The sequence below is a fragment of the Manduca sexta genome, chromosome 7, assembly GCF_014839805.1.
Source record: "Manduca sexta isolate Smith_Timp_Sample1 chromosome 7, JHU_Msex_v1.0, whole genome shotgun sequence".
Taxonomy (NCBI): Eukaryota; Metazoa; Arthropoda; class Insecta; order Lepidoptera; family Sphingidae; genus Manduca; species Manduca sexta.
The window spans coordinates 7,251,828-7,279,494 of NC_051121.1; the positions used below are offsets into that span (position 1 = coordinate 7,251,828).

The following is a 27,667-nucleotide window of genomic DNA, read 5'->3' on the forward strand; positions in this document are numbered from 1 at the left end:
TTAGTTGTTGGTTCGATACCAAATTTTGTATTACGGATTTAAAAAAAAATATTAACGTCCTAAATGGAAATAAGCTAGCGTCGTGAGGTATATGACAGTCTATGGAAATAAATCTTAACACGTACATAAACATAGTATTCTTGAAGGCTGTCTTAAAAAATAGGTAGTAAACTTAAAAGCTATAAAAGAAAAATTAAAAGTAAATTATAAAGACATAAAGGAGCTAATAGTATTCAAAAGTAGCAAAAAATTCCATTCAACACTAGCATTCAGAATATATCACTGATCGATATATAAATTCCAGAAACCGATTCAATTAAAAACGCAAGTATCTTATACCACAATGGGTATATAAAATACCTCGAAAATTATTATTCGCCAACAACATACCAATATCGGCAATTTGCAAACATTATCTATATGTCGCGGTAAAACTATAAAGTTGCCCTTGTAAGAAATTGCCTAGACCACTATAATTATGCGCTGTGTATTGTACACAATTTTTATATTTCTTATAATATCGCCGTCAAATCAGTACTAATTATATTGTAATTTATAGAATGTAATCTATGAAATAATAATCCAGGACTAAGACATTTAGAATTCAATGTATTTTGAAAACTTAAAATCCTTAGTTTATTTAAGAGCTAAGTCATCCCCACTTTGTAATACTTACAGAAGTTAAGTTATTATAAACATAATTACATCCGTATTATTTCGGATAGCAACACAAAATGATTCCACATTACATAACTATAATATATTATAGCACTAACAAAACATTCTTGGTCAACACAACATCCCTAACGATTAAAATAAAGAACCATTCCATAGTCTAGACATTTCGCAAGATGCCCGTGTACCGCACACGCCCACAACACTTAATATCATACCTTTGTGATTACAATTTACAATCTAGTTCTGCAGATCGTTCCCGGGCTTCAAAATATGTTCCGATGATATGCCATTATTTGTTCTAGCGTCGAAAATATAACATAGCATAATAGAATATGTTGTGTATGAGATAGAGAAATTACCTATCTTTATATTTTTTACGTTAAAACATGTTATTCAATCAAAAACATACAAAAAATATATAGACGCTTTATTTAACTTTTTTACACACCGGTATGCCTTGTCGCTCCGTCGCGGCGATAGGCAATAATCTACCTTATATCATATTAAATTGAGTACTATTTGATTCGACACACAAGATTCCAAGGTATTGGATTGCGACAATTTTAATATTTTAGATAGTTAAATAAATTATAGAAGAAAATTGTTGAAACAAAGTTAAGTGTAGTTAGTGTTCTTAGCAAACATATTACACCTCTATTTTTATTATCCACATAAAACACACATATTATTTCTACTATAAAACGCATCGGTTTACCTTCAATGTGAATACACAAATACAAAAATATTGAATAAATATGGTAAATATAAACAATGTGCTCTGGCAACATTCAACATTTGGGCGCACTTTTAACAAACGAAAAACCTCCTTTGATCTCCGCTTTAGATGTTTTATTTATAATTACTAGCAATATTTACGATTTGACCACGAATATGTAAAAGCAGGTAGAATATACACAAATACTTTTATCTTTCATTGAACACAAATAGCCATAAAATAGACCCTTTGTTGTAGCGGCTTAAATGGAAATTTAATTATCTTTAATGAATGAGAAATATTTGTATATTTTGTTATAAATTTTACGTTTAGGAATGAATACATCATTTTACTGTAACAAATTTTATAACATAATATTTAATTTAAAATGTAAATTATTCGGGTATTTTTTTAAATTTCTTACTTATTTAGAATCTATAATACTTATAATATATTGTAGACACCCAACATTGTTAAAAAATGGTAACATTACGATCATTATCTCAGTACAATAATGTTGTTTACCCTACATAACCTACATTATTGTTAAGTCTGAAAAATCACACACTCACGCGTTTTATATCCGAAGGTTGACAGAGACGCAACTGATGCACTCACTTTCCGTCATCTGTATTTCGTCCCATGATGTGATAGAGGGTGAGCCTATCACCATATCGGGCACTAATTCCACACTCCGTGATGATACTGAGTATAAAACCTACAATGCCTAACCCGGGGATCGAACCCGAGACCTCAGCACTGCAGTCCTATCGTAATAACAACGCCACCGAGCCAGTCAGGTCAGTCAAAGTAAAAAAATAAATAATATACTCACGACTAGTCCTGGAGGCTGCGAGGGTGGACAGAGCATTATTTAAGTGCTTGTACTCATCCTGGGCTAAACACAACCTCTGTTTCTTTACATCGTATCTCTCCTTCTTGGCCTGTTAACAATGGAAATATTATTTATTAATAAAGTTTGAGGAATATACATTGACATAATCTGTTAAATATCTAAAACAGGGCGACATATTTTTTAAAAGATGTTTTTGTTTCAAACAAACACGATCTTTATTATTACCAATGTTTTTGTAAGTATTAGTGTCGAATTAAAATCAATTACCTAAGTTAATAAAATATGTCATTGTAATTGTAGAGCCTTAAATAATTCTATTAGAATTGAATAACTGTTAACATTACAGAATAAATTAAGAATAAATCTCATAAGAAACTAAAAAAAAAATTAACTTAATTTTTTATATAAGATAATAGTATAGTAACCGAATAATTTATTTATTTACCATCTATTTGTGTAACGACACTACTATAATATGAATTTACGTATTACATATTTTTTAAGCTGTGTAGGTATATTTATTTCACCACAGTTACATTAAAAGCAAGAACCTGCCTCCATTTACCTAGTAAATATTTATCGGAAAATATTATATTCGATATATACCTATAGCATAATTACACTTAGCACACGCCAACAGCGACAACAAAAAAGTTTAATCAAAAAGATTCATTATCCGTAGGGACAGGAAAAAAAACCTCGACAATACATCTTGCGTATTTAATATCACATCTGGCATTTTTTATTCAATCATGGTGTAATCCCAAATAAACAAACGAACAGCCACCAAAAATTCCACATACGTTGTTAATAATTTAAATAAGTACTAACGAGTGACCTACATCGCGACCGCTTATTGATCGATGATAAATATTTGACAAAAAAATACCCCTAAAAAATAAATCGTGCTTGTCGGTCAACAAGAGTCACATTCAGCGGCCGGTCACCGCACTTCACACGTCCGTATGAAATTCATCAAGTCACTCCCAAAATTAACAACTCATTAGCACAAAATTCCAAAGCTTAGTTTTTTGCGGCGTACATTATAAAAATACATATTATGTCGGATAATGAGTTTTTGCCTTAGAATCCATGTAAAAAGTGACATAAATCATTGAAGGCAACATCCTCCTCAGATGGAAAACATCTCGATGGCATTGTATAGTGCGCGAGTATTGTGACGGCTGACGTGTTTTGCTACGAATCAATTAACAGTAGACGAGATAAACCAGTGACATTTACTGTGAAAAGGCGCAGCGAGCCGGTGGGCGCGTGCAGCCGGCCCCAGGCGTGTGCGCACTGCGGGAACGTGCCGTTCCTGCTCAGCACCACGTCGCCACGTAGCCCTGGCCTTCGTAGTACGCCACCTCCGACACCGGCACCAAACGCACCTCCGCCGAGCGGATCTGACGCACCGACAGTATGTTCTCGTATATCGCCTCGTCCTCGAGATTCTGTCCCTCGGGGCACAAACGGTAACCAAACTCGCGACTAATTTCATCGAGGTTCGCGTACTCGGGCCGCTTGCGCAGTTCGGCGAGATTCTGATACTGAGGGGGTCGTCTCGTACGCGCAGGCCGGGCGGGCGCGCCGACGAAGGCTCTACACGCACGCCGTACTCGGGCGGGCGGCGCTCCATGCGCGCGAGCTGGTAGCACGAGGCGGCGGCGGAGGCGTCGGGCGAGCCAGGAGCGCGGGGAGGCTGCGACCACATCGTGAGCGCCCGCCGCAACGGACACATCTTAACCCCCAAAAGGGCGCGCGTCGACTGGCGCGGCCGCTCGAGCTCGGATGGCGCGCGGTGGAATGCGCCCGCGCCGCCGAAAGAATGCAATCTCGGGCGCATTTCGGAGGTCGATCTCTCCGAAGGGCCGGGGTCCGCGCGCGTCCGCGGGCGCTCCCGCCTCCGGGCCGCGGCCATCTGTCGTAATAAGTTCGTCGAAACGAAACGCGCGGCCCGCCGAGGTGTCGGCGCACGGCGACGCCGTAACGGACCCTCTGTGACCGCGCCTCCTCCCGTCCGCACCACGCGAAATCATTCATTTTATTTTTATACAGAGCATTATTCTCACAATGGCAATGTAAAATTCCGCGTCCGCATTGGCAGACAGGAGGCGCGACCGGCTCTAGGTGTAATGGTTGTTAACGTCGCGCGCGGTCTGTTAACTAAGCGAGTATAAACAAGCGCAGTAACTGCTGTAATCCGAGTGATGAAGCCGACGACGGCGGCGGAGAATGCAGAAAAGCTGTGCAATCTGAGGCGAGCTGCGGCGGCGGCGTCGGCGGCACGCTCGCACATACGCGGTACTTAGCGCGCGATTTTCTCAGATTTTCCACGTAATCAATTTACGTGGTTTAATGGCGGTATGCGGGGGATGGTGTGGTGAGGTGGCGGGGGGTTGCAGCACGGCGCATCTGGCGGGTGCGACTGTGCAGGTAGACGCGCACATTTTTGTTCCGGAATTCCTTTAAACGCATTTGCAATCCCGTCCTGGCCGAGTTTGTAAGTCTTATGCCCGCGCACTTACTGCATAAATCGGACAGGGCGAAACATATCCAGCTATACACCGAAATCCTGCTTTGAATCGTTTAAACGCGGTGTGGTTCAGATTATATCTAGTCTGAGAGCGACTGTATCGGATCGGAATTCCTGGTATTTTTTCTAGATAACTAACCGCATAATTTCAAAGCACACGCGCGGCTGTTTGATTTTTCAATAGACACGAGGTCGGCCGGGCACGTTGTTCGCAATGTGATATTATGTAAAAATATTTCATGAATCGTATATAAAATAATCGTATTGTATGTATTACAAAAAATGTAAATATACGACTATAGCCTTATACAGATGTGAATAAACAGCATACATTCGCGCAAGACATGAGCTATTTAAAGTCATTGAGTGATTTCTTACAATTCATTCTTACTTATACTTTAAAACGTACGTCACTGGTATCTATTATGCAACATAATATAATGGCATTTATACAAAAAACTATAAAAACTAATTAAAAATGTGTACAGCCGGCGCGAAGGAATTTGTTCGATATATCTCTTACGTATAAGCGTGAATAATAAAGGTTGTTTGATACTAAGAAATTCCAAATAGGCAATTTAATTCATAAAACTCAAAGTTAACGAGTTGATGGTGTATGGACAGGTAATTTGGCACGATGCCCACATTCCACCGTCCGGTATGCACCACTAATGGCACCATGTGTTTTTTGCTAACATTTTACCAACATACACCGGTAAAATTTCAGGTAATGACGAAAATAACACGGATAATGTATATATAACTATGTTCGTCTAAACGCGGACGAATACCGATCTTACACACAATAACATAAAGCCAAATACTGAATAATTTGTCAAACGTTGAGGTGAGAAAACAAGTAAAAATGTAGCGGACAATTACCATTATTTTATACGAGGCGAAACTGGTATTTTAAACAATTTCGAAGAAGAAAAGTTCATGTCGGTAAGCGTTTCTCGGGATCAAATTAGTGTCATTACCAAGGCTAGCGGACTCAACAAAAAGTCCTAAGTCGAAAAAAAACTCGAAACACATTTCGCCTATAAAGGTCGAAAATGTAGACTCGAATTACTAGCTAGTAAGCTCGTTTGTAACATATTTTTTTAAATTTCAGTAGAACCATAGATAAGTGAGTAAAAGTCGGTATAAAAGTTGTTTTTGATAATTATTTTCTTATTGTTGGAATCTGAGTTTGCCGCGGGGGTTTCTAGTGAGAGCATCTGCTTCCCCTGGACCGGTTGCGTTTCGACTCACTCTGTCGATCGCTGTCTCTTTTCTCTCCCACGGGATCTTGCTCGTGCACCCGTCCCGTTCCCACCCGCAGCTCTACGGAACTAATTTTACGTCTTTTTTCTTCCCATTGCCTATATTCTGTAAACGGCCGACACATTGAAGTTTTCTTTGCCTCTTAAAAACTTATAGTTGATACTTTTTATGTTCTAATCAATTACCCAATGCCGACATTACGTTTATTACTGCAATAATAAATGTGTGCTGTTATAACATTTCTACGACCGGTACTTAAACACGGGTAAATGTAATGTAAAAAGTTTTGATTAAAAGATCATAGACTCAAGCAATATAAAAAAAAAAGATTAAAAATTTCGAACATCCTACTTCCCCCAAACCACAACAAACGAAGCCACAGCTAAAACAAAGGCCGGGAGTCCCACCAGATAATGCTTGTCCGTGCCCAAAACGTGGCCGGTGTTGGCCGTTTGTTTTTATTACGTTTGGACGGCGGGGCCTGGACGCGATTAAAATTCCTTACATACCTCCGCCTCACGCCTACCGTCCCTCGGCGCGCTCCATAGACCCCGCAATCGACTTACTGTTTGTGTTTTTTATATGGATATTAAGGGATGGATTGTCTATAGCTGTCTTGGCCGTATTAGTTTATTTCACGGATCTTTTTAAAGGCTCTTTAACTCAATAAAAATATGTTTTACAGAATTCTAATTTTAAAATAACGTTCCTGCATTTGATTAACGTATTATTTGTAGGGCTGATACTTTCCATCCGAATTCTCTATACTCAAAAATCTGTACTTACTTCAATCCGTAATCGAAACCACAATATAATTTCTCTCTAGTATCTAGTAGACTAGTATCTCGCCCTCCTCTTACACTGGATGTTGCATAGCTGCGGCAGAGTGTTACACATCTACCTACCCTTGAAAACGCGTGATGTTTAATCTAACGCCGTGTCTATCCCGTATAAAGTCTACGCACGCAGTACGGGCCGCAGCGCGTTCGCCAAGAAGCGGGCCCGCGGGCACCGATCGACAAACATGTTACTAAAATCATTACTATTATTATATTATAGGTCCTTCGCCACGGACACAAACACTTGCGAACGTTATAGGACCTTTTTACAGCCTTTTTCATGAAGCGGTATTATCTTGAATCTATACTTAATATGTCTCGATCATTTCACTAGTTTATATTTATAAGCAACCTGTTTTGTAATAGATAGTAAAATTCATAACACATTTGCATCATCCGTTGTGGTTATAAGTAATTTAAAGAACGTAAGTAAATTTTCTTCAAATCGTACATATTTGTTATAATGTGAAAATAAATGTTGTCTGGCAATAAATTTAAATAAATAGCTCAACTTATATCCTAAAATAACACTTTAAAATACTGTTTAGCAACTTAAAACATTTGTCAAACCTCAATTCGAAAACGGACAAAACTTATCATGAACAAAAATTAATACATTTAAATTTAGAATTAATAAAACGAACTGCGGTAATCTGCATTCCTTGTCTCTGATAATAACTCACCGGCAACTACGTCGGTTTTAAAATAAAATTCTAAATCATTTTAACACAAGAGGTGTCAAAAACTGCGCATGCAAATAAACTTTTATGAACTTAATTTTCGAAGCACCAAAATGATCTTTATAAGTGGGAAATATTTATTTATATTCATTTATTAACGATAATCCTTTAATCTGGTAAAGGCTTCAAAAGCGGGCGCATGTCGTCGAGTAAGTACGAGACAAATTATTTGATCCCAAGGTTAATTTCGGAGAACATTCCGAGCAGATTATGACTTTGTTTTGTGACAATAAAATAAACACGGCTGTCGCAAACTCTTGATCCCGAATTACATTATATTTTGAATGAATCTTTGCAAATAATTAATATCTACACATATACAAAGTTGTTTTACGTTACTCCGACCATTATCAATTTCCAAATTTATAAAAAAATATAGTATAATCAATTGATGAAAATATCCTAACAAAAAAACAATCTTAACTAATGAATATTTAAACCAAGCTAATATGAAAAGCAAAATCAAAAAGTATTTTTACGGTACTAACCTAACTTTCAAATTCAATAAAAAATCCAAAATTTTTAGGAAAAAAATGTAAGTCATATTCTTCAGAGGTTATTTCTATAGAAGAAACAACTTCGGAAGAGAACACGATTATCAATGTTGCATGTTCTTAGAAGACAGTGGCTATAGCAGCGCACGGTCTGTGGAACCATGCGGACTTGGTTTCGAACCTACAACCTCACACTAGGTTACGAATAATGCGCTATCGAGCGTCGGTGCTGATTTAACAAAATAACAGATAAGTTTGATATATCATACCAATTCGATATTTACTAAAACTATGATTTTATGCGACATTGTATTATTTAGACCTACTTTATGTTGAACATTTATACATAAATTTATCGAAAATACATATATTAACTTAGTTTACATATAGACAATTTACAATATACATACATTGAAATTTTACTGCATTTCTAACTTATACAAACTACAGCTCAAAATAATAAAAACAGTTAAAATTCGTCATCTTACCAAACTTTACATGCTTTAATAATCTAATATTGTTTTTGAACATTTTATATGAAGATATCCGAACGCTCAAAGTTGCAAGAGCATCTCTCAAGTCTTTACAAAGAAAACAATTCACCAAATATTCATATTAATAAACTGTACACGAATGATGTCTAGCGTTACACACGATTATCCTTCCACGAGGAGAGGAAAAACATGAAAAAAATGTGGTGATTCAGGGCTGCTGTGCTACCGAAATACGCACAAGAAATAAATAGATATTAGGGAGTATAAAAGAAATAATGATTACTTTACCCATTTGTAATGCTACGTATACAGTTACAAGCTGTAATTTGAATATGAAAAATGTTGATCAAATATATAGACGGTTATGCATTCAAACTCTAATAAAATGTAGGTATAGAAGAGTTATTTTAAATAAACTAATTCATTATCATTTTCCAAAATCTGCGCTTTAAATCTTTGAATCATATTTGTACAGAGTAAACGACGCCGTGATGCCTTAGTTCCACTTTCTTCCACATAAAATATCTGTGGTCATTTATCACGTCTACCAAATCTCTATCGGACTTAATTACTAGATTAGGACTTTATAAAAATGTAGTTTATGTATGATGTATTGCAGCATTTGGGACCAGTGTTATTACTCGTTGTATTGGTTAAGGCGATACCTCAAGGTCCATTTTCATACATTTTGTTTCACCTTTAATCTGGGTAACTAAACAAGTATTGGCAAGTAAAGAATTTAAATTCACGTCTAGATAGTGATTAGTTCTCGCAGTTGAAAGAAAAACGTAAAAATAATTAATAATCATGGATATTTCGGCCTTTAAAATTTAATATGACGAAATTTAAAATCACTAACTAGACGTGAATTTAAATTCTTTACTTGCCAATACTTGTTTAGTTACCCAGATTAAAGGTGAAACAAAATGTATGAAAATGGACCTTAAGGTATCGCCTTAACTGAAATATTATATGATACAGTATTTAATACAAAGGATATATATTATTTAAATATAATATTTTATGAGTCGACAACCCTAACGCGGCGGCGGGCGGGCGAGGCGCGGCCGCTCGAAACGCTCCGTCTGACGTATTCCTTTTTTACGCTCATATACTTATTATTGGGCCCAACCGCTCCTGGTGTTACGGCGGAGGAATGCGCCACAGAGCTGCGCACGCGCAGATGTGACGAGCTGGTTTTATTCATTTATATAAATAAAAAATATTGTAAAGTTTCATGGAAGTTATTTGGCTGTTTATATTTTGTATTAGAATAGTCTTCATTGTTTAAAGCAAAGGCCAAGAATATGATACAAAGTATAATTCTATGTGCCATTAATTATCTAGAGAAGTAGAGTGCGTAGTATATGTACAGAATAATAATTAAAAATTGTTTTTCATTACATGTAAAATTTTATATAACTCCAACAGGTACTATTATATCTTTAAGAAAACTATCACAATCTAACATGAGAAAGCATATCTTTACACAAAACACCAGAATATTTAATCTCTAATTCTCCGCCTGTCTAAAACAACGCATCAACAAAAAAAATGTAATTTCAAGTTACCGTTCACATTACAGTAATGATAGGACGGTTCACTGTACCCCATTACAAGTTCATTGCATAGTACGCGCCTATTATCAATTCCATAAATATATTTATAACAATCAACCTATCAGTTTGGAACGCCGGCCATAGTAGCCATTGCAGGCAACTGTGCGCTCTAAACTTTATGAGAAGTCATCCATCACAACACTGGGACCGCTCGCGACATTTTAACTACCAAAAAAAACCTTTTATAATTTTTTAAAAGCAAATAAATAACTCTATATGGCACTGTTTGACATTTAACACCGTGTTTTCATAATAATTTCGTCATGTCAAAATGTACTGTTATGTTGTAAAAAGGCTTCTTTGCTTGGTCTGAGTGTAGTACTAAATACTGTAGTTAAAAATAAGTTTTTTAAGAGAAACCGATTACCTATGAAGATATTATATTGAAGACTAGTTTGATGAATAAATGACCATTCAACCCCGTTCTCCCTGCGATAAAAAATGCATTTGCAAAAAATTTCTTTCTTATTAACATTAATTCTCAATAACATCTGAAATACAAAATTTTAAAACGCAAGGCCCCATTTACGACCTCCGTACGATAAACACTCGTGGAATGCGAGAAAAAAATAAGCGAGCGAACACCCTCGTGAGAAATGAAAAAAAAAGCAGGGACTTTGTCGTCGATGGGAATCGTGGGTTCCAGGAATTCGCGTGCCGTCCTCACTACAATGTTATTTTTTTTTTATTATTTTTTTACGTCTATTGTATGCCAAGATTCGTTGCTAGGATCGGCGAACGTAAAAATCCATTCATATTATAATTAGCTTCGAACGTAGTACTACGAGATCTTGATTTAGTTTTTATACGCTTTTTAGATTATTTCACTTAAAAAACTGGTCCACTATGATTATTCTGTACGGTGGCGCAGACTATGCGGTATTCAGGACGGCTGGTATTTTAATGAACTGAGATATTTTATGGAGAAATTTAATTTGGATTCCATGCCTTGGTATTTGACAAATGACATCAAGGTATGGAGTTTTAGAATTTTAATGTATCCGTTGCTCATGCGCGCATTTTTTAAAAATAAATAAAATTATTAAATTAAAGCACGCCTATATTTTTCAAAATAAATGTTTCTCTGATGGATTATTAATAGTTTATCACCGTTAATTTTTTCCCTAATTTATATATAAATTCAAAGGCACTAGCCATTCTTATAATAAGAAGAATCCATAAGAATCCTTAATATTAAAAGAATATTCCGAACTGTAGAAAATTATACACGTCCTCAATAGAATTTGCCAACCCGACGACGTTCTGTAACCCTCGGAATCATGCGCATAGAATCCTAGCAATCTGTTGTAAGTGCGCGTGAGCAGTTTGCTAATTACAATTGCAGTGTTACAAGCATAACAATTAAATTCCACATATCTTTACGCGACCTTTTTAACGTGTACTGTAAATTATGAGCGTTTACGTAGCCGGATCTTACTGAGGTATCGAAAGGGTAAAACTATTTTCGACTCAAAATTCTTCACGTGAGATATGTATTTGGAATGGCTCTTAAATTTGAATCGATAGATTTATTCAGTCTACCTCTTCACACCTAAAAGCATAAAATATCGAGCAAGCATAACAACTATAGCATACAAATGCACATAACCTCAAATTCAAGCAAAACACATTTTCGCAAGCTAAAACACGTTCAGTAAAAAGCACCTCCGCTTTCGCTTAGGAACTCTTGAAACTATAGGAGTACATATGTGTGGAGTGCCGGGTGCGAGGGACCCCAAGGTCCGACGGAGGTCGCCCGACGGCGCACGCGTCGTGAAAACAATCTCCTGTTACGGCGCAAGCGCGGGGAGTGTTCGGGTATGCAGGCTGTTGTTTTTTGAGAGACATAAAAAGCATAATATGTTTTTGTATGTGAAAATAGGTAACGTGATATATGTATTTATCTTTTGTATGGGTTTCATAACTATACTTAACACTGGTTTTAAGAGCTAAATAGTACTAAGTAGTTGAAGAAGATTATTGTATTTCTTTTACATGAATTTGTAAAGGAGAATTTTAGACTATTTGTTAGGTTTAAACGATTGATAAAATATTCAAACATAACATTTTAAAGACAAGGACGAATTAGCCACTTAATATGGGAGTCGGGGGGCACGATCACAATATTGTTCAAACATAATTCACATGTCCGAATAAGCACAGAAAGTATGCGTCTCATTTGGTTTACGACTAAGTGTAACATTAGCCGGTCGCAACAATGGCGCACGCGCTGAGGTCGCCGCGCCGGGTCGAGGACGCGTCGAAGCCTTCCCGCCCGCCCGGCCTTCGGTACGTGCCACAACTAGTGATTTGTGTTACATATAACTACAGTCCTTATAAAACAAAACTCAATTTAAATGAAAATGAAATGACTAAATATTATCTAAATAAAATGATGAATAACATCTTATACCCAAAGGTTGTTACAGTACTCCTTAAATTTATTACTTCAAATGTATCAATATAATAATCACCCATTTTCTTCGCGCCTTTATATTTTCTGATACAATTGTTGATCATAATATAAGTGATACGTATCTGTTCCTGTCTACAACATTATTTAACAAGAGTTAAAGGTACCACTAATAATTATTAAGACTATTAAACGAAGCTATAGCCCTAGCAACAGTTTCTATAATGTATGAATTCTGCTAATTTTTAATAAAAAATAAACGAACATCAATATACTGCTAGCCGCTAAAGTAATCTACGCACGACACCAATTAGTTCTTATAAAAGATATATAGACATTTATCTATGTCGCAATACTTAATTGTCCTCACAGGCTACCAAGAAACGTTACAAAAGGACATGAAAAACACACGCAGCATAAAGCACGAAATCCAACGTGTGGCAGACGTTGAAAAATATGTCGGTGTAAAAATGCGACAATGCCCCCATCCAAGCCGTCATCCTCTCATGATTGAAGCAAGGAAAGTTACATTCCATTCCGCCGGCGCGTACTCGAAAATCATGGTGGGTCATATTTTATTCTCGCTTGATAACCGTAGCGTAATGTATGTACAATGGTTTTTTAAATTAGAACGTCAGATACTGTGGTTCGAGATATTACTAGATTTCTGAAACTTAGTCAAGGAAAGATGCTTCGGTACTATAATCATTGTTTTAGTAATCTCTATATCTAATATGACCTACCATTAATTTGATTACTTTAAAATATTACAAACTTATTTAATTTAAAATTTTCCTGTTTTCATAAAAGCAATGAAGTACGAGCAATCATAATTAAAAAAGATATAAAACAATAATAAAGTGACATTACTGACTACACTACCACTTTAATGTTACCAAATATTAATAATATCAGCAGGGGATCCAAGCAGGATACCCCCGCTACTTTCCCTCAATTCGTCACCGGCGTACACAACGGACATATTTAATGAACTAAAGAATCCCCGGCATACAAAACTCGTTTTATTTTTATGGTTAAGATTTAAGGACAATGGTGCTACCGACTTACGCACAACCAGATTAGATAGTGTTAAATGAGTTTGTGTAAACTACTAGCCTTTTAAATTTGATTTTTTATTGTCGTAACGTGTCACATTAGAGTGCGCATTCAATGTGCTCCGGCCTAATCTCATTTCAGATCGAATTGCTTTGTTGTTGGAATTCTTGTTTAATATCTTTAGAAAATGTATGTTGGTGATGGTAATCAATTTTTATGTATGCGTTTGTTGCATCATCTATTGTATCTGTTCATGGAATTTTATTCGTAGTATTTTTGATGTAAAAAAAACTTTCTGATCTAAAAGTCAATTTATTTTGTTCGTAATCTGCTGTCTTATGCATAACGTACGGATAATAGATGGCGCTATTAACAAAATATCACGTAAAAAGAAAACATTTTTAAATTTCGAACGCGTACATAATTATAATGTGCCGTGAACGCACCGGGTCAAGAGTGTGGTAATGTCACTAGCTTAAAATAAGACGTATGGAATGTTTATATGGAATTCCAAAGTTTATGTTCCAATACACGGTAATGTAGGTAGAATGTTTAGCATATAAATTTGGCTAATGCGCGTATTCATTGCTTACTGAGATACGGAACGTGATTGGTACGATTTGATTGGAACATAAACATACGTTTGGGTAAACATTATTCGACAATTAATCTAAAATATCATTAAGTTTTTACGTACATATTCTAATACGCTTGAGTAAAAAGTAAAGCCTATACGTGACTTCAAACATGACAAAATTCCTTACATAAAGAACATAATAGAAAGCATACAGAATAAACAAAAGCACAACGCACAACTCTCGAAGCATCCACAACATTCACAAACGAACAGATGCTCAACAACGTTGCAATTATAACAATTTCGTTCACATTTTACCATACAATTAGTCATAACTGCAGAGCCGGTAATTTATCAGTAGCCGATGCGGCTCGCACGTATGTTATAATTATTTAAATTATTTAAAAAACACCCGTTGAAATACAAGACATATCTCTTGAATACCATTACAAATCTTAATATGTACTGTTGGTATAAAATATTGATCGCTTCGGGGCATCTGCGTTCCAATGAAACAATGATATCGGTTTTTTACTGCCAAGGTCTCGTCTCTAGTGTGTAATCTTCTAAATTGAGATTATAATTATATCAACATACATCATAGAGTAAAAAGACGCTAACATCTGGCGATAGGCTCGCCCCCTGACACATCATGGGACGGAATACACTTGGCGTAGTGTGGGTGCACGCCTATGCCTACTCCTTTGGATGAAAGGTGTGATTACGTCTGATAACATCTAGATTTAGATTTGGAAAGAACGTAGACGTTATTGTAGGGATAATAACTTACCTCTCATCGTTTTCTACCATTTCACGTGAACTCTACATTTATAGCGCAATGAACTATGAAAAAAAAACGCAGAAATCTACCCAAATATAAATCTGAAATAAAACTAACTTGTTTGTAAAATAATTGCCCAAAAATCGAGATCTTCACAATCTGTGATGCAGGAATGCATTGTGACCTCGACGAGCCACATTCTTACTCCGGTAGTTTTACGATGTTACCGTCTTCGTGTATTGTTTATTCATTAGATAAGTTACCATTCGATCTGCGTTAATCTTAACCTAAAAACTTTTATTGATCTCTGTTTATTGGTAACACTTTTATGGCGATCGAAATCTATGAGTATGTATATTGGTTAATACTTCGACAGTACCCGAGAACAAAATCTCATTTGCAATGTCTAGTTGCAGTATCTAGGTTTTAAGTTAAGTGAAAATATAAATATCAATTGACTAACTTCAAAATAGAAATTAAATAAATTTTTGATAACAATCAATAGTTTCGAAATAAGTAATTGATATTTATATTTTCACTTAACTTAAAACCTTCATACTGAAACTAGACATTTTGCAGATGAGATTTTGTTCTCGGAGACCGTCGACTTATTCTTTGACATGGAGCCAGTGTTCAATTAAAAACAGCTCCTTGATAATTGCAAATATCTTGAAATAACTACGACAGAATGTGAAAATCTTAATTAACAAACTTAATGATTAATGTCTACTCAAAGATGACTCAACAGTCTATCACCTCTCCTGCTTCGTAGTACATTAAAACCTTACAGCATTAAAATATTTGAGGCGTCGCATCATAAATTTGAATATCGTAATTTCTCAAAGCATTAGAAGTTAAGTATCTGTGACGTCAAATCTCACCAAACTTATTTCCCAACTATAACGAACAAAGGGCCAGTTATGGTCCACATTAACCTCTCCTTTATTGGTCCGTAAAAATTCCATATCAAATATCATGACGGACACGAAAAGGTGACATTCCACGCACATTTGTCATACGTGGTATTATCTGGTACACATTCATCGTTACTTTAAAACTTTTATAATGTGTGTTAAGTGTTGGAATGTACGGCAATGGAATTGACTTAGGAAATATTTTATATGTTATAATTACAGGGCTCTTGTTATTTGGCTTTTGGTTATTGTGGAGTAGTCTATATTTTTAATAAAACTCTATGTTACTACTATCTTATTTTTTTTTATTAAATGGTACGTCTTACAAGACTATCATGGGCAAAAGGAAAGGGAAGCTTGTTTTTTACAAGCGGCAGCTGTCAAACTTGGCAGCTGACACACGTCAAGTTGACACTTACAGAAACGCCACCACAGACAGTCAAAATAATTAAATCACTCTTTGCTACAGTTATATTTGATTTTGTGATATTGATGTTTCTAGGTTATCTCTGAATTCTATCCGCCGTGTAAATTGCTCAACACCGTTTGACACAAAAATATTACCAACTGTCAAAAGTTGTACGAAAAAAATCTCTACCCCATTCACCACCCACATAAACAAAAGCCTTAGAAACATTTACTATAAACCTTTTATCATCATATCTTTTATACGATATAATAAAACATGAATAGCTTTCATACAAACAAACATAAAACGCTTTAAGTGAATATAAAGACTAGAATACGACAGCTTCCTGTCAAAGAGTAGTAAGTAAGAAATCTCAATTCAATAGATACTTTGCCTTTGAGAGCTGAATGGCCAAATAAAAATATGTATGGACACTGGTCTTTCGCAGTCACATGAGTTCAAAAGGTAATGTTCAAGGTACAAACGATGTCAGACTGAAAAGTTCCAATAAAAAATTAAAGAATAAATGGACACACTCATAAAATGGAAATTTTAAAACCAATTGTCATACTATTAAATTTTACTGCGATCTACAATATAGGAGTCCATTTTATTGCGCCTATTAGAGTAATATGTTTATTCATGTTTAATAATGAAACCTCAACGAGAAACACCGGAAATGGGGAGATAAAGATTACACGCATGATATGGAAAATAAAAAACATATAAAAGGTCAGAATTTAACAACCAGATACATCAGACCTACAGATAAAATGAAAAGCCTACGTCATATTTTAATCAACTACCAAAATACCATGAGTAACATTCTTTTCAAATTTCATGAATAATTTAGAATAAATAAATTACAATGACATCGTATTCTTAAATAGAATCAAGTAGAACTTAAGCTATATTCGTAATCTTAATCTTATCAAAACATCTTTATTCCGTCGTATTAAGTATAATTATTGAACACGTTTACGTGATTTCGTGCCGAATCTCGATTTAATTTATTAATTTGAGAGCCCGCGCACTTAGCGGTGAGCACATTTTTTTCGTTTCCTTTTGTGCACTGATCCTCATTCTACGCATACCAAATGTATGACTGTGAACGCACGTGTTTTAATGACTGCATGCAAACCATTCAAATGGAATTTAAATATCAAAAGGAACGGTCCCCCTTAATGATACCTACATATCTTATTCGGCATTAAGACTGAACGAGCACGCTGGTAATGCTTTTTTAAATTGCATTTGCGTAGGTTTTTACGAAATATCTGAGTAAAATTACCAAGTATCCATTTCACAGAAACCTTAATCCCATCCAAAACAAACAGACACACATTATGTCTTTTATTCCTGAACGCAGAAGCAGGGCAGCGATTTATTGACGGATATATTCCCTCCCATGATGTGATGGGGTGAGCCTATCGCCTGGCAGGCACAAATTCCTGACTCCAGACTAATAGTGAGCGGGAAACCAATTTGTCCGGAATATGAACCCGGGAGCTAGGAGCAGTGGTTGTACCATGGATGCAATACTACCACACCGCCAAGGCAGTTTTATGTAAAGTAGTTAATATAAATAGCAAACGAATACATCGGTTAATATTTAAAAAAAAATGTTATTTTTTTTATTAGCGATTGTTAAAAATCTTAATTATCATGATAAATTTACACTTTCTCTCTGGCTCTGTGCTCTTATCATGCTTTGAGTTATCATAATAATAAATCTATAAGAGAACAGTCAAATATGTAGCGATAATCAAACAAAATGGAACTTGCACAATTTTGGAAGTCGGTACCCAAAACCCGAACCCATGATTGAAGATACTATCTACACGGAAACGCACCGGCTCCGAATTATTCTGGCATAATTCCATTCAATTAATACTCTGTCGCAACATAAAACTACTGGCGCCACAGCGTAGAAAATCAAAATAAAAATCATGTTAGAATTAAGCCGCGTCGTCACCGAATTATGAAAATAAATAACGTTATCAAATACACGAAATCGGATTAACATTGCATAGATTACAATCAAATATTTAAATTTGCTTATCGAGTATCGCGTGTGGTCGGAGTCAGAGGGAGTCAGGGGGAATCGCCCCAAGGTTACATGTATTGATCAAACGAATTTTATTATTCCGTAGCTAAATATTCCCCTGTATGTTAGTGCTATTTAAATACGCATAATATATACGAAAGATCTGTATTGCCAACGTTACATTTAGAACACATTCCACTAATGACATCAAATTAAAATCAAATCATATATCCATTATCCCAAAAACTATTGATTCCGATCCTTCATGTTGAACCATCAATACAAAATGCACACCCTTCCGCCCATTATATTGATATTACTCAATGTAAAGATGCAGTTGGTTTACTGAATATTACCCTCGGGCCATCGCCTCGATCCGCGCCTGCTATGAGATTAAAATACACACAGGTACTTATGACAAATGTGTGTTCGTCTACGATTTATAACGACGTTGCGTTAATGGGTTTAATCAATTCCACTGAGCCGGGGCCGATGAAAAATGCAACAAACGCTTTGCATATCTAGATGCATCGCAATAATAACTAGTCGCCATTTGTCATTAATATCGTAAGGTACATTAAAATTTCTGTATTATCTACGAACTGTCCTGGATGAGTTATGGTGACATTTCGCGTGGATACGGATTGTGTGAAAAAATTCATTGGTTTCATTATCTAGTTTGTAACGTTCGATAGTTTTAGCGCTATCTTCAATTTTATTCTTTTCACCATCATTAATACCATGTTGATTTGCGAATCCCAATTCCAAAATTCTAGAATCATCTAGACGTTTCAACTGTCTTACAACTAGAAATCCGTTTACACCCATACCAAGGCGCGGCCACATTAAGTTAACTGTAGATTGTACGATTCCAAAGAATCTATTCCGTCGAGTCCCGATGCCCGGGGCGTTGCAAATAACGCCGGCAACAGATATATCATACGCAGACACGACTGCGATAGATCATTCCGCTCCTGTTTATACAGTAGCGATTGCACTTTTATAACTAAATACCTCTACGGCTTTATGTTTAGCTGTTGAAAAGGAAACAGATATAAATGATTATTATAATGGATCTAATAGTTGTGTCAGTTTCATGCCTTATAATGGCTATTTATTTAATATTTAGGATGCGCTCCTTTTTCAATAATACCAAATCAATTATAGCTATACCATCTAAACGACAACGCTGTTAATTTAAAATTGATAGAATTACAATCAATAACAATTAAAAATCAACGCATTGCCCCGTTTTAATAGTCTAATCTTAAAGAACAAACATAAAATCCTCCAGCACACAGTTTTATGACCTTACAACGTATCTGTGAACCAAATTGTTATTTAGCATTTAATTTTATAGAAAAAGGACGTGACGTTTGAAAATTTTACGACTAGTTTAATGCGATATGCTACTTTATAGTTTCCGATAGTACGCTGTAGGGCCAATTAGCCGTCAGTCCTTCGGTCTTCAGTCGTTAATGTTGGATCTCTCGTATTAATTCCAATATTATAGAACTAACTAGATTCCCCTTCATAGCTTGGACGTTGATGGCATGTTTTTCAATTTTATAGCTGAGATCTGCAAGACTTGATCTGTTAGGAATGCTTCGTGATTTAATAAAATGTCAATTGGTTTTTTATTGTTAAGGAAGGCGATAATTTTTGTAAGAATTAGATTTTCAATTATATCGTAGTGTAATAAACTTTTGTAAACGTTTGGTTTCTTGTTACTACCGTTAATAAAAAGTCAGAATTATCTAATATCTCGTTAGAGTAAAATATCCGTACGGACATTACTCAATACATTTCAAATTACTATAATGTAGGTTTCAATTAATTTGAATGTAATGAAATTTATATTGGTTCGAGTTGTGTTGCCGGAAATACATGTTTCATATGCGTAATTTATGTGGTGATTAAGATTTGGGTTAAGAATTCTTTATTTCTTGCTAAATTTATAAAATGTGGGACATTAATAAACATCGAATAGAATTTAGACGCGAAAAGAAATCAAGTACACTAATTAATTTTGATAAACTATCAAAATAGTCTAAGTGTCGACAATGTTCTGTAAGTAAAGGAAAATGTTATAACACTGTTTGTAAGTGAAGAAAGCGTGATGAAAATACACAATATCAAAAATGTACTTAAACAGATTACGTTGCGTTTAGTGAATAATACAAATACATCAATCGATTACATCGATTGTACAATCGATAAAAATCCCTTCAAATTCCTCAATCAGAGGCCCTGCCATTTGCTCATTTACGTAAACATTACTCGTACTATCGGTGACGCGTATTCGCTCGTATGTAACTATTGCGTAACGTGATTGCGACATTTCATGGGATCGGCGTGCTAAAATCGGCTTATCAGCATGCTTAGGACGTCATCGATAGGACGTTATGATTCTCTTAAGAAAGTACTTTATATTGAGCGAAAATAAATTATCAAATTTTCTCTCTCTTTTCTGACTATTCATCCCACATGATGGCAGGTCAGTCTTCTTCACCTTTCTCTTACATTTCGCCTCATCCATGGCGTCATCATCGTTATACTACCAAATCGCGTTGCAAGACATTTGTCGATGTAGTATCTGGTCTTTCTCTTGGTCTTTTTCCTGGAATGGACAGTCCCAGTACCTAGTTCCCAATGTCATCAGGTGGTCTTCATCGACATGTCCATACAACTTCATTCTGTTTATTACAGCTTGTCCACGATATCTGTACTCAAAACTGTCGCGCACATACTTGTTTCCTCAAAATACATTATCATGGTATACGATTAATATTTATTTTAACGAAACCCATGGAAGTGTAAGTAGAATACGAACTTAAATGTTTATTTATTTATTTAATTAAGACGCAGAACAGTAAATTACGAGTTTCCTAGTTAGTTTATTAAAATACATTGGATCATACATTTGCTTTTTACAAATACTTATACCACGAAATTATACACTGTCTTCTACGAAGATATACGTAATCTTTCTCTTTTTACTAACGTAAGTTAAACACTATTCATAAGTCATTTTACCTTTAACAAGACTAACTTATTTGACTCAATAGCCCACATGCAAGCCCAATTCAAGGTAACACTTTCATGCAAACATACCGGCCTCAAATACCGGTTAGAGACGGGATCTGTTTAGCTAAAAAATGCGCCATAAATGGTAAATTTATTTAGCTACGCGTGCCGGTGCCAATCGCGTCAACGTAAACAGACTTAGATAGTGGGGTAAACAGAGAAGTCATTATTAAACATCTCATTTCAGACAAAATTGCGTAGGTAAAGTCTAAATGATAAATTATAAGATTTCGACACGAAAATGATTTGCACAAGTTTTAACATACGCACATCCGAACAGGTAAACTACAATACTATTAATACAACTAGAGATTGGTAAATTTATTTTCGTCAATTTGTGATAGCAATCTCTATTTCAAACATTCCAATCCGAGCAACAAACGTGTGATACAAAATTTAAACGAAATCTTAAAACCTCACGTTTCAAACCACTAGAATGATGCTTGAACGTTTCCATTGTAATTACTCTACACGTTTGAAGACAAGCTGGCATAAATTTTATTACGAAGACTTACAATTAATTTAAAATATTTTTGCGTGAGGAGATGGCACGCATGACGGCAATTCTGAAGTGTCTTCAAGTTATCACATGCAACATTGTAACATCTGTTGCCAGCGTCCGATACGTATCGCAGGGCCCGCGTCTTCATGCTTATTATCCCGAAGGTTGACAGGGATCATATATTTTCCACGCCTATGTCGACGACTGTGGATGCTTTATGCCGAGTTAAAGTTCTTGTGTTTATGTTGTTTTAGATTGTAATGCTAATTCCATTCTGTATGTATATTTTAGACGTCATTAAAAATCTTTGTGTTGACTTACGGCTAAACTAGCCCTAAGGCTGAATGAAATATACTAATATTGTTAATAATTAATATATTTTCTCCAATCCGTTAATGAAGCTTAAACCAATAAGCGAAAAGACTATTCCAGAAACTCTCACCATCAAATACGCGTCCATTAAACATGCAACGGTTTCGGTGCGTTTCAAATGCGATACGTCAAAATATTGACAAAGCAAGCCCGTCAGATGTCCATGTTACATCCGCCAGGGGGCCGTACGGCGCCATCCTCTCCACTTTTTACTGCGACTTTTTGTGCGCGTAACCCGGTGGCAACACTAACAGTTTGCTTCCTTTGAAATCTAATGTAATGATACGACAGCACTCCGCTTTGTAATAGCATTGAAGTCATCAAGTCTAACATTGTTACTTCTGTTAACGGCTGACATGTTTCGCCATTTTCTAAACATTTTACTATTCAATTTAGTTGTTACGTTGTGAGGATATAAAACTTTATGTGACTATACGTTTGGGGTTTTGTAGATACATTTATGACGTATAATTGAATATGTGTAGATTATACAAAGCCTCAAGAACAAAGAAATAAAAATATGGTTAGTACATACAAACTGAATCTAACAATTTACCGACGCACTTATACTTCATGGTATCCCACTGTGTAGTCAAGATCTTTTAACTATTATTACACTTGATTGGTTAAACCAATATCCCCTTTTTCTATATCCCAAAAAAAAACCCTCCCACATATACATCCGAGTAACTAAACAAAGATATTGTTGCCCTGGAATTGAACACCAACCCCAGCACCAAAAAATAAGCCTGGTGACAAAGACAAAGAACAAAGAGCCATTCGTGCTATTAAAATCAAATTCGGAACATCATTCGAGTTAACTAAATCTTATACCAATTCGTCACCAAAAGTCACAAAATTAGGACATCATTCAGGGTTAACGCAAAACAATGCTTGACAGTTACAATGATGGTAATCAGTTTGCGAGAACGTTGGTACGGAAGTCGAAATTTAGCTGAGATAATGATCTTTCACACTTAACAGTTACTCGCCTGAGATGTTAAAATAACCTTCAGATAACGAAATTGTAAAGCTTAGACCATTGCACCAAGTTTCATTTGGGTGAGAATTCAATTTAAGATTGTGACGTTTTTATTACAACTAGCTTTTGCACGCAGCTTCGCCTGTGTGAGTTTTTCTTCCTGGATAACAATCCCGGTTAGTAATGTAGCTTCCTATTTTTGAAAAAAAATCAAAATCGGTTTAGTAGATTTTGAGATTGGCGCGTTCAAACAAACATATTCTTCAGCTTTATTTGTACGGATAAGTAACTTCAAGAGTTTTAAATTGAAGTCTAAATCATCGCTTAACATAGTATTTACATTATTTCAAACAACATAAAGTTACCTACACTAATTCATACAAATTTTCAAAAGCCTATAAACTATCAAATGTACCACATATACGAAGAACAAATATTAACTGTACACAAGAGTGAATAAGTGGACAACGTTAATTACAAACAAAACAAAAGTCATAATCAACATTCACGGAGGGAAATATATTTGATTCTTAATAAACATCATTCAGCGGCAGTAATTAAACTGGTAAATGGAAATGAGAATATAAGTTTATTTACTGTAAATATATTTTTCTCAGGGGTGTATGTGCATTGGCAGGCGTGCTCTGTTGGTGTGACGGTTTGGGCATGAGACTACTACATCTAAGTTAAGGCGCTAAGCCAGCGTATATAATCAAAAATATTACTTATTAGATAGTGTTGTATTATTAAGTTACCTATACTTTTGTTAACAATCAAAGTTCTTTTAGATAACTAGCATTTTCCTGCGGCTATGGCCGCGTATAAAACGTAGCCTATATATAGTACTCAAAAGTAATGTAAGTGCGTGAAAAAAAATTAAATCAATTTCAGTTAAGTGATAGATTAGATTAAAGCGTTCAAAAGAACTCTTCAGCTTTATATATTAGTAGAACTTGTTTATTATTCCGAATATAGCAATAAAATATTTGTTTGTTCAACCACTAAATAAAAAAATAGCTTGTGTTCTACATCTTAAATACAATATTTCCATAACAAACAAGTTACACAAGGCTAGTTCCTTAAAAAAATCACTAAAAGAATCCTGGAAGCCGCCCCTCCCCCTAACCTGTGCCGTCCGAGGGCCTATCTGGTCGACCTTCATTCCGGGAACATGAATACCGGGTCAGAAATAATAATCGCCCGCAACCATCAATTTTCTACCATCACAATCAAAATAATACAAATTATACGAACCCTTTTTTAGGGTACCGCACTTCGGAGAACAGTACGTGATATTATTTTGAGTGAATCATTTGTTCTGCGTTAAAACTTACTTCTGTATATAATTTCCGCACAGATTTCGTACAATATAAATGAAAACAAATTATTTTCCGAATAACACAATCTCACCACAAAAACATATTGTTTTTCGTTTTCACAAACTTAGAAATGCTATCATACTGACTTTCGTTTATAAAACAAAAACAATTACTATTAAGCAACAGGAACGTCTTCATACGTACAGTTCGCTTGAATTGTTAATATAATGATGAACTAAAACGTAAACAATCATCCTTTAAATCTATTTATTGCAGGAAAAATACCTACGGAACCCAAGAGCGCAGGTAATACGTGTCATTTCAAAAACATTTGATTTCGAAATTAAGTACCGGTCTCTCGTTTTCCCTCTATATAATGTTAAGTACAATTAATATGTATACCTCTTACATACTGATTTGAATAAATGTAATTCTAAACGTAGTTTACCGTCGACTTGCAAATGTAAATTTCAAACGTCGTGTTAAATAAAGGAATTATGTGGGAGAAAAATTATTGCGAAATGTTATTGAGGATTCAAATTGTTCCTAGTTAGCGGACATTAATATACAATTTGCGTGTTATAAGCTCATCTCTTAAAATGGCGTGGGAACATAAAATATTTAACTTTCTAGTGTAACTGTATAACGAAATAATATGGCCTGATAGTATCAGTCCGGAATGTTTGATTAGGCGCTGAAGACATAATAGAATTGTAATTCTCGGAGTATTATATATATTCTTTTATTTTGGTGCTTGTAAGGTCATTAATTCGCATTGATGAGCAATAAAATGGTTTCAGAAAGTCTTATAACACACAAGCAAAGCATACACGCGCAAATACACATAAAATCTTTTAAATAAATTTATGTTTAATTAAAAACCTTTCTTTGATAACTATATACATTATCTACCTAATACAATTAAAAAAATAATGACACAACACATTGTACGAAGTCCAAAGTGAAAAGTAAATATAGGCATTGTTACACTGACACAAAACGAGGGTGACATCACAATCTCAGCGATGATCAAATGAGATGACATTTTAATTACCTTATGTTGCCTTATAAAAAAAATATTTAAAAACTGAACGTTAAGATACTTTATCGTCTATACCAATAGCAACCGTTAAAAAGGTAGTGTGATCGAAAAAAGCCCGGTTCCTAACAAGGCTCACCATCCATGTTTATGGTAATGCAAAGTCATAGAACGATTTTTTGTTAGTTCTTTTATTCTATGTTGCAATTTAATCAACTTTAATAAGCAAACGAGTGAGTGGTCCGTCTGATGGTAAGCAGCATCCACCATGGACTAAAGCAGTACCAGAGGCACAGCCAAGCCGCCGTCGCCTTGTAACGATTTAAAAATTAGGTGGGCCTTCAACGGTTCCTTTACCTTATATTATTATTTGGTATATCGCGTTAGTCTACAAAACATTCAAAATGAAGTATATAATCCGAAATGGAACATTTATACCCCATATTTAAAAAAATATATATATTTTGTCCGACAAAATCCGGCGCTACGTAACCCGATAGCCCGTTGGCATGCGATACCGCGCGAGTGCTCGATTCGCGGAACCACAGCTCTTGTAGGCCCTTCCGCGAAACATTTTTGACCCTGCTACCTATTACTACTGTGGGCTCGTGATGAGAGAATTCCTTGCTTTGTGGGAAACTATGAAGGGTATAAATGGCCTCGTGAAAGATCGTTGAATAAAGCTGCACCTACCAAGATTATCTCTGCTCCACCCTAAGGTTGACTGGGAGAGAATGCCTACGGCATTAAGTCCGCCTATGTACAATTTTTGTATGTGAAGTGAAAATAAATAAATAAAGGCAAGGTTAAGTCGATTTTAAATTTAGTACTTTCCGGAAACAAAGAGATAATTTAAAAATAAAGATATCAAGTAATTTAAATCTAAAAGCATTATCTCACACTGTTTGCAAAATTAACTCAGACCTAAATAGCGATTAGTGTTTCATAGAAATCTTGTATCTTATCAAATAATAGTGGCTCCATGAAAATAAGTTGGTTTATGATTGAAGTAATAGAAGGAAAATACACACACTCTCAGGCCTTTTAAGCCCGAAGGAGTAGGCAGAGGTGCAACTCAATTTCGTCCAATTATATCATGGAGGATGAGCCTATAGCTGTATAGGGCACAAATTCCAGACTTAAGACTGAAGATGAGACTGAGACTGAGATGCTGAATAGAAAAACCCAATATCGACCCACCCTGTTCGACCCAGCGATCGAACCCGAGTCCTCAGCACTATAGTCGTACCGTAATACAACTACGCCAGCACACCGTCGACAGTAGAAACAAAATATATAAAAAAAAGTAACTCGAGCAACTTAAGCTGTCAATTCCGACATTATGATGCTCATTATGTAACATATCTTTTACAGTAAACTTTAGTAGTAATTTTGACTGTACAGTGTGCACATCAGACGCTATTTTTTGTTGTGGTTATAACTTCGCAACAATTGAATCATGAAACCAAATATTCCAGAAACAAATGAATAATGCACGTATTGAAGACCAGTACATCATTATTATAAAACACAAGTAATAAAACATAATTAACACTCTAAAATTCCATACATTAGCAATGAAATGTTTTATTCTTTCCATTTTAAAATTTAATGATTGCGTACAACAGTGCATTTCACGATAAAATAATGGAATGTAATTAATTTGATTCTTTGCTTTCCCAGCCGTTTTCCCATAGAACAATGCATTTCTAAGCGGGAAGTATGAAAATATGTGCTTGGTAAGTTATTTTAATTGTATTTTTTATGAAAGTAGGTGAACATTCTTTCGCGTTTTCGGATTGTGTTCGGTGATACACCATCAGCCTACATAAAACTCGTGTGTTACAATAGTTAATTTATCTTTTAACCATTTCATATTATTAAGTTTGTATCAAAAAGATGCTTCGAGTAATAATTATATTTAATGTAGTG

General features: G+C 35.3%; 1 protein-coding gene across 2 annotated transcripts in view; it reads right to left on the bottom strand.

Moving 5' to 3' along the window:
* The window catches only part of LOC115446282 (protein kibra), a 71,862-nt gene that overhangs the window by 12,940 nt on the left and 31,255 nt on the right, over positions 1-27,667 (bottom strand). For both annotated transcript variants that reach the window (XM_037447560.1, XM_037447559.1), the window contains exon 4: positions 2,229-2,337. In XM_037447560.1, coding sequence (XP_037303457.1) covers positions 2,229-2,337 — 109 coding nt within the window. The remainder of the gene's footprint in view (positions 1-2,228; positions 2,338-27,667) is intronic.